This window comes from Engraulis encrasicolus, chromosome 3, assembly GCF_034702125.1.
Source record: "Engraulis encrasicolus isolate BLACKSEA-1 chromosome 3, IST_EnEncr_1.0, whole genome shotgun sequence".
Lineage (NCBI taxonomy): Eukaryota > Metazoa > Chordata > Actinopteri > Clupeiformes > Engraulidae > Engraulis > Engraulis encrasicolus.
Window position 1 is genome coordinate 19,944,314 of NC_085859.1, and position 9,132 is coordinate 19,953,445.

The 9,132-nt window shown below is 45.7% G+C and overlaps 1 protein-coding gene across 1 annotated transcript; it reads right to left on the reverse strand.

Moving 5' to 3' along the window:
• Window positions 1-1,240: 1,240 nt before the first annotated feature.
• Window positions 1,241-8,829, reverse strand: neff1 (neuronal intermediate filament family member 1). Its single transcript, XM_063194938.1, has 4 exons — window positions 8,015-8,829; window positions 6,143-6,460; window positions 4,725-4,849; window positions 1,241-4,303 (listed from the first exon to the last, which is right to left on the reverse strand). The coding sequence occupies exons 1-4, from the start codon at window positions 8,747-8,749 to the stop codon at window positions 3,883-3,885; spliced, it is 1,599 nt and encodes a 532-aa protein (XP_063051008.1). The 5' UTR covers window positions 8,750-8,829; the 3' UTR covers window positions 1,241-3,882.
• Between the last annotated feature and the right edge of the window lie 303 nt (window positions 8,830-9,132).

Sequence of the window (9,132 nt, forward strand, 5' to 3'; positions counted from 1 at the left end):
GGAATTTATTCTGCAGTCTTTCTTATAGAGGAACTTTAAGTAATCTCACCTGATTGCCTCTCTCTCACTGCACAGTACAAAAAACGTAGCGTTAATTCAACACTTAGAGAGTACTCTGTAATCAAATGTACCCTAGAAAAAGCCTCTGACTCGATATGTGTTGAATTAACACTGCAGAATTGTCCTGTGTGAGAGATGCTCTATTGATGTCTTAATCCCTTGTCTGACATCTCCTGGCCTGTGGTTGCTGGCCGATGATAGATGACTGTGCCGTCCTTCCACCATGGTGATCTCTCAAGAGGGAGAGAAATGAAGCCTTGGGCCATTGACAGCTGAGCTGAGAGGGTTACTGTGTGGACCAATAGGGGTAATGCTCCTCATCTTCCTCCTCCTCCTCCACCTCCAGCACCTCATCCATCTTCCCGTCTCAATATCTCACAGGCACTGACTGTACAGTTAGCCTGGTTCTCACGCAGAACCTTGAGCATTTTCGCCTATCTGCGTGAGAACCAGGTTACTGTACAGCAGTGTATCCCAACCTTTTTTGTCTTGCGTACCCCCTAAGCCTTTTTGTCATGTCATAAGTACCCCCTCACTCATGCTTCTGTATCTCTTCTTCTATCCCAGTGTGTTCCATACATGTATTATCATTACATCACACTTTCCCCACGTACCCCCTGTAGTGAGCTCGCGTACCCCTAGTGGTACACGTACCCCTGGTTGGGAAACACTGCTGTACAGTGCAGAGACATGGGCATTCATATGAAATTAGGATGTTGGAATGTAGTGGATTTTGTTTTAATGTAGGCTAGTTTTTATACATGTTCGTAATATAGAATTCTATTGGGTTTTCTTTTGTTTCGTTTGTTTTGACTTGCATTTTTGGTATGATGAATTTGACTTTTTCTGGACTGTCCACAAAACATGGCCTGTTGTCTTTTATCGTGTATTATTTCTGTAATTAACACAGAAATAATAATGTACTACTAATCATGATATTATTATTATTAATTGTTCATTGATTATTTCTATTTTGCTGTTGCTGTTGTTTCTGCTGCTGCTGCTGTGTTTTCTGTTTGTTTCTTTAATTATAATGCATTCTAGTGGGTTGATTGGACACTGGTTCTAATGTCCTTGGTGTTGTTTACCTCACTACCTTGCCAAATACATCAACAATCATTTCAGTTCTTATATAGAAAACAGCAAGCATAAAAGACAGGAAGGGCAGAAGGGTTTGGTTAATAAATGGCTTTATTTGGCTTTGGGAGGAACATTTACTGTATGATGTAGCACATACAGTCACAGTAGTATTAGCAGAACGGTCTGTAACGTGTCAACACTCCTGAACCATCTCCATTGATGTGATAATGCAAAGTGAACGACTGCTTTTTGTTCATGGTTAAGGCATTTACATTTTTTTAGACACAACAAGCAAATCTATCCCATCCTCTCCGTAGTTTTTGTCAAGCTCCAAGAATCAGGCCATGCAACTACTTACTCTTGATTCATTCACCAATCAGTTAAAATCGAGAAAGGGAGGGGAGGGTGAAAAGTGAAGAAGAAGAAGAAGAAGAAGAAGAAGAAGAAGAAGAAGAAGAAGAAGAAGAAGAAGAAGAAGAAGAAGAAGAAGAAGAAGAAGAAGAAGAAATCTCTCTCCACCTTGTATCCAGTTCCCCCTGTGCAGACATATGCACCAAACACAACAGACATTTTCTTAGTTTTTCCTGTCAGGATCATGACAAGTGTCTTTGAGAAGACCTCATTTTGCTGCAGAATCCTATAGGATAATTGGCCAAGTACTACAGAAAACGAGCTGTCCTCAAAAGCTACTCTCACTTGTACAACAGGACTATCCTCTCCTCATTTTTTTTCTCTTAACACCAGCCATACACATAGAACTGCTATCATCTCACTGAAAAAATATAAGACATTTGTTTATATTTCTTTTACATTTCTATAGAGTTTTTTTCTGGCATTCATTCATTCTATCCTCTCATGTATCTCCATTGACTTTGTCTGTGAATTAGGCAACATAAAAAAGGATAGTGGTGTTTCTTTTGAATATAGCCCTTAGCTGTGAAGCAGAACGATATTAGTAGACAGTGACTGCACCGCACGACGACTGTCCTTTCTGTCTGGTCTGTCACCAGCAGAGAGGATGAAGTGCTGTCACTGTCACGACCACCTGCCACGGCAATGGGCAGCCGCCAGACCACGCACCCTGTCCGAGACACACACACACTCACACACTCACACACTCGCACACCCTCTCACACTCACACAGGCTGGTCAGCTGGGGCTCAGTCACGTCATTGTGGTGTGGCTCTGCTAGTCTGTCGCAGGAAGGGACGTTTTTTCAAAACTTATAATTTAGCGGTGGGTCTGAGAGAGGGAGGGACAGACAGACAGACAGAGGGAGAGGGAGGGGGGACCTGCTGGAAGACAAATGAATCAATCAAGAGGAAGTCAACTTTAAACAGAAAAAGGTATAGGACAATATATAGCAGCAAACTTTTTTTCCTAATTTTTTTAGTTTCATCATTCCAAAAGGAGGACTGATTGCGAGAAAATACACCTTGCCTCCAAAACTCTAAAGCCTGTGCCCTCCAAAATAAACTATATATCTATTCCTATTATTTGCTTAGATTTGTATTTTTGAAATTCCAAGTTGCCACTGTTTTGCCGTGCTGTGACCATCGCGGTGCAAGAGAGACAGAGAGAGATGAAGAATGGTCTGACAAAATCATTTCTGAATGCCGACTGTGCAAAAATAAGAGAGATTAGATAGAAAAGATGGAAAAAACTCTGTTTCAAAAATGTACGCTGTGGGACATTCGCCGTCTACCTCATACAGCTAAACAGGGTGGATACTAAATCACTTTCACAAACACACAGATGGAGCTACAAGCCGTGTGGTCGGTGGTGATGGAGTTGGGATTTGGGATTCTCACCTAAAGTACGACTATTCCATCGAAAATGGGACGATTTCCCTCTTTTTCTACATTCTTCACTTCACACCCACTTTGATAGTTTGCTCGATGACACTGCGGGCTAACATCAGCTCCCTTCCTTGTTTTTTTTTGTGGTTGAGAATCAGATAGCACCTTAAAATAAATTTGAGAACCAATGAAAATCGGTCCTCTTTGCACCAGATGTCTGCAAGTATTGGTCTCTGTCTGCAGTGATAATAGACTACCAAATAGGCTATGTTGAAATCCCCATAAACCACCACCATCCAGCGTTATTCGACCAAACACAGCGGTTAATTGGCAAGTAATGGCACATTGTAAAATGGGGGTATCACTTAGGACACTCCCCTCATTCATAAATGCTCTCCATTTAAGGCGCTCTCTTCCTTGCTATTGTTGAACATTCAAAAGGTCTCTTTGTGGTCCCTGGGCAATCCTCTCTTATGTGCTACATCGATAACATAAATATATCAACTTTATCTACCTGCCGAAGAATCTTGCTATAGTTTTCCCCATTCTTTTACCACATAGGAGATAAGAGACGTTCTCTTTTCTAAGATTAGTTTTTTTTTGTCCCTCACAACTTGTGTTTGCGAGGCCATCTCCGTTCGAAAAACAAAGCAAAATCAGAAAGATGAGACTGAAAACTCAGGCTGTGTTTGTGAGTGTGTGCATGCGTTGGTTTCTGAGTGTTTTCGTGTGTCATTGCGCGTGTGTGTGTAGTATGTGTCAGAGGACAGTTTCCTCATCATCTTGGTCAGAGAAGGTGAAACGGATGAACCCCATGGCTGCCCCCGGAAGACAGTGGGCAGCTGGGTGAATGAACGAGTGTTGGTGAGCGGATGGGTGCATGGAAAGTGTAAGTGGAGAGGGACAGGGTGTCACGATTTCGACGACATCATTAGAAAGCCGCTTAGCTCTTGCTGCTCTTAGCAGAAGAGGAAGAGCCCCCTTTCTTCTTATCCTTCTCCCTCTCCTTCTCCTTCTCCTTCTTATCCTTCTCATCCTCGTCATCCCCTTCATCATCATCACCACCCTCATCGTCATCGCCTCCCTCCTCATCATCACCCTCATCCTGCTCGTCTCCCTCCTCTCCCTCATCTCCCTCTCCCTCTTCTCCCTCCTCTCCCTCTCCCTCCTCCTCCTCCTCGTCCTCCTTGTCCTCTCCCTCCTCCTCGTCCTCGGGCTTGGCGTGGCGGCGCCTGTAGTGGGCGCTGGCCCCCAGGGCGTAGGAGGTGCGGGAGCTGTAGGAGGAGGACAGGCCGGAGTAGCCAGACTGCAGCAGGGCTCCGCCCACCGTGTTCAGGCGGCACTCCTCACCCTCCAGGAGCTTCCTATGGTGGGGTGGCAGACAGACAGACAGACAGACAGACAGACAGACAGAGACCAGGGGACAGACAAGTAGATGGATGGACAGACAATAAAAATGAAGAGAGGGAAAGGGGGAAGAGAGACAGAATGGAAGAGAGAGAGAGCAGCATAGAAAAAGAAAGGGTGTGTGTGAGAGAGAGAGAGAAAAAGAAAGCGATTGAGAGGTCAACAGAAAGGGTAGGAGGGAGAGAGAGAGGGAGGGAGGGAGAGAAAGGGAGAAAGAGAAAAGCATAATTAGAAGCCTGTCCTTGGGTAGGTCAGGGCCTTGCGATCAATCGTCTCCTCATACATATGGAGAAAGTGCTGTGTCAATGGTTGCTGTGTCAATGGCAGCAGCACACACAGAGAGAGCAATGACTCGTGTGTCTACTGTAAAGGGCTGACCTGTAGGCAGCGATCTCAATGTCCAGGGCCATCTTGACGTTCAGCAGGTCCTGGTATTCGCGCAGGTGGCGAGACATCTCCCCCTTGGTGCTGCGCAGGGCAGACTCCAGCTGGTGAACGGTCTCCTAAGATGGTGCACACACATGACATAACGGATGATGATTAAGCAGACCAGGCCATGCATGATTCATGAGTTGAGAATTAATAGAGACGTGGTGGTACGCTCACAGGTTCAATGGCTTTCACTTTGTCTAATCAACGAGTCAGGCCTAATAACTTTGGGTGCATTTTAACGAGGCTTTTTGACGTGTGACTTCTAAGTTTATACAGACAAGAATGGTGTGTACTGTACATCGTCTTCCCCAATTTTTACTAACACTGGGGCTCCACAAGGGAGCGTAATTTCCCCTGTGCTCTTTACACTCTACACAAATGAGTGTAGAAGCAATACAACTGATCATGTCACAATTAAATTCGCAGACGATACAGCCATAGTGGGGTTAATTAAAGACAATAATGAGACCCAAGGGGGGGGTCGTGTTTGTCTATTGTTGTATGTCTTTGCAATTGTATCAGACGCACAGAAAATGTCACAGAACAACTTTCCGCAAGGACAAATAAATAATCTATCTATCTATCTATCTATCTATCTATCTATCTATCTATCTATCTATCTATCTATCTATCTATCTATCTATCTATCTATCTATCAGGGCTCAAACAATTTCTATCGGCGTTCCTAGTGCTTTTACATTTTACGTCCCATCCACTCCAACTCTTTTGCTTTTCATTTTGTCTCTTTGGGGGGTGGAGCGGCCCAAGTAATTGTGATGGCTGAATCCTATTTCTATACATTTACTGTAGCTATTTTATCTGTAGCAAAGGGTCTCCTATCACCTGTCATTCTAACTCTGCTTGTCCCTGGTTAGTGACTCACTTTCAGTGACCCGCACCTCTGCCACTTTCTGCTATCTTGCCACTTTCTTTTCTTTAATAGTTGTTTTGAGGCCTATTAGCCTTTATTTGTACAAGGCAGTTAAGACAGATAGCCGCTGATGTCACTGCAGTAGAGCTCCTCCGTCTCTGGTAATTTCTGCTATTTTGCACTTTGCATCCCCCAGCAGTAGGCCATGTCCAATGCTTATCCCCCTGATTACCTGCATCTCCCCAATCTCGCTGCTGTGGCGGTCCTCTGATCTTTGCCAGCAGCAGTATCCCCTGTCCTGTCACTGTAACTATGGTTGCTCTCAGGGACGTAGCACCAAATTCTGGGCCCTATGCTCCCAGCTGCAATGGACCCTCCATTTATATGATAGTAATATGGAAAAACAAAAATCTAACTACCTGTGGGCCCTGGTCACTCAGTCCCATGTTACCCCCCCTCTTGACACCCCTGGTTACCCTCCCCCCTTACGTACCTGCATCTCTCCGATCTCGCTGCCGTGACGGTCCTCCATCTCGGCCATCTGCCTCTCCAGTGCCTCGTTGTGGCCACGCAGGGCTTCGATCTCCAGGGTGCGGGCCTGCACCTGTCGGCGGTACTCGGACAGCTCGTCCTTGGCATGCTTGATGGCGTCGTTGTTGCGGTTGGCGGCCTCACTCACGCTGGCGATCTTGGAGCGGTACCACTCCTCGGCCTGGTTCTGGTTCTTGGCGGAGAGATGCTCGTACTGCACGCGGATGTCCTTCAGCGCCACTGCCAGGTCAGGTTTGCTCATGTCCATCTCCACGGACACCTGCGATTGGGGGACAAAATGGGATGGAAAGTTCTAACGTGTTTAGATTCCAAATAAGTACACCTACATGGGCAAAAGGAGGCCCTTATTAGATAGCAATACAGAAATATGTTTTCTTGTAGTAATACTATACAAAAATGCAGAAAGCGTTTAAATGTTTTTGCTTTATATCTTAGTTTGCAGGATGTATGCCTGTTTAGGCGACTGTAGCCTACTACTACCCTATAAATGTAAGGAAGGAACTTCTTAAAAGTTACATCAAAACGATTTTAAAATGTGTTGTTTAATTGAATATAATTGGACTTCATTCACTTCACTTGATGCAGACATTACGCTTAGTCCGAGTGTCATACTGCCATACTGCAAAGATATGGGTGATCAACTTGGGGAGGTTTGGAATGCTGGGAGGGAGCGACAGAGCAATTTGAATCGCTGCCTGCTGTGCATCTAAATGAAGTTTACATGCTTCGACCTGATTTATCGACCGCTGAGTCAGGAACTTCACACCAAGTGAGTGACGATGTCAATATGGTGCCTTGCATTCATTTCATCATGCTAAGGCAGCACAACATCCCAGAGGCGACCCTCTTGAAACTAATCAATTGAGTGCGTAAAAATACATTAGGCCCTATGCAGTGCATGTCTCAATTAAAATGTATTGCCTGTAATAGGCCCACAAAATGTTCTCGCAAATTTAGGTTTATAAAGAAACTGTAGCTTAACAATGCTTATATGTTGTTGGTTATGGTGGTTTGAAAAAACTCACTGAACTGCAACATTTAGTCGTTACAATACTTTTTGATGATTGCTACTTTTTCGGACCTAGAGCCACGCCTCAAATTATGCGTTTGCAATCAAGCGTGATTGTTTAATCCCCTTGCTTCTCTTCACGTCTATTTTCATGTAGTCTATGCAATAATACTTTTCAAAACCTATATTTTCTTTTTTTGTTTAAAAAAAAAACATAGTAGGACTAGCATTTGCAATGCTTCCCATTTTGGCAGTGGATGTTGTTGCCAAGCTACACGCAGTGAAGGGCAACGGGACAAGTGTGCAGGATGGTGCACTGCAGTGAACTTCCAGGGGTGCTGCTGCTGCTATGCGCACTTCGGAGGCTGCAGTGCTGTAAATTACCAAAAGCGCATGGTCACGACAAACGTCAAATCTACTCAATATTGGACCATGCCACACCTCCTCTTCAACAATTCTTTCACATCGCCATTAAGTATGCCTATGAATTCGGAATGTTTGTTAACATCATTTACGGCTTGATGGAAATAAACAGAGTAACCTATGCGTCCTGCTATGCGCTTTCATCATGCTCGTGTTCTAGCCATTGAAACTTTCCCCTGGTGTTTCAGGGCAACTTGCATCTTGCAACATCACTTTTGTTTGATATAGGGAGAAAAGGAAATGTATGATAAAAGTCTACAGACTATTCATTAAAGTCTACGCATGTTTAGGGTAGACTATATTTCATTAGAGCAGGTGGACAGATTATGAAAAGACACGTTGTGTGACTGAGTAAAAAAAAAAGTTACGCACGGCACGCACCTGTGTAGCCTGCAGAGATGCCTGCATCTCCTGCAGCTCCTCCTCGTGCACTTTCCTGAGGAAGGCGATCTCGTCCAGCAGGGTCTCCACTTTCTTCTCCAGTTCCAGGCGGGACAGGGTGGCATCGTCCACGTCCTTGCGGTAGTTCTTCAGGGTGTGCTCGGCTTCTTCCCGCAGCTTGGTCTCTTCGTCCAGCTTCTCCTTGACGCGGTCCAGTGCCTCGTTCATCTGAACGCAGTCGAGGTGCATCTGGCTCTTCTCGTGGGTGAGTTCCTCGACGCGTGCCCGGAGCTCGCGGATCTCCTGCTCGTACAGGTCATGGAGGCGGGAGGGCTCGTTGTGGCGCTGGCGGAGGAGATTCACCTCAGTCTCCAGGACCTTGTTATGCTGCTCGAGGTTGTGTACTTTCTCAATGAATGACACGAAGCGGTCGTTCAGACCCATCAGCTGCTCTTTCTCGTTGGTGCGAATGATTTTCAGCTCGTTGGTGACGGCGGTGGACTGCGTCAGGTCAATGGGGTCCGGCAGTGAGGGGAATTGTTGGCGGGAAGAGCCGAGTTTGTTGCGGTAGCTGGAGGACATCATGGAGGATGGAGAGCCATAGCTACGGTGAGCTGAGGAGGAGCGGTACCCGGAGGACATGCGAGAGGGGCTGCTGCCGATGCGGCCGGAGTGGCGAGGACCCTCGCCGAATATCTTCCGATAGGAACTGCTGGAGTAGTCGATAAAACTCATGGTTGAGCCTTAGTAGTGCTGGTCTGCTCTTGCCTTGTCTCCAGTACCCGAGTGGAGGGAGAGGAAGAGGAGGAAGGTAGAGAGAAGTAGAAGAAAAGAGGTAGGATGAGAGTAGTGAGATGCAAGTACAGTTCAGCCGGCCCCTTATATATAGTCCAGAAAGTTGGGCATCATTTGACGCAGACGCAGCAGGAGGCAGGGGAAAACCTGCAAGCTCCTGCAAAAAGACAAGCTCCCACGGGACAACAGGGATCACTCACTCATGCTGATCTTGTCTCCTTTTCCCTCTTGCAACCCTTTTCTTCTAAACGCATGTTGTATGCAGGTTTAAAGAGCTGTAATCGCCTATTTCTACTGCTTCTGCGATAAAACCATGCGGCATA

What these genes read in the sequence shown, in the direction of transcription:
- neff1 (XM_063194938.1), bottom strand. Translation starts at nt 8,749, where the DNA reads ATGAGTTTTATCGACTACTCCAGCAGTTCCTATCGGAAGATATTCGGC. An exon ending in CATCTCTGCAGGCTACACAG is followed by an intron (nt 6,461 to 8,014) that starts GTGCGTGCCGTG and finishes CCCCAATCGCAG; the next exon opens with GTGTCCGTGGAGATGGACAT. An exon ending in ATTGAGATCGCTGCCTACAG is followed by an intron (nt 4,304 to 4,724) that starts GTCAGCCCTTTA and finishes ACCCCACCATAG; the next exon opens with GAAGCTCCTGGAGGGTGAGG.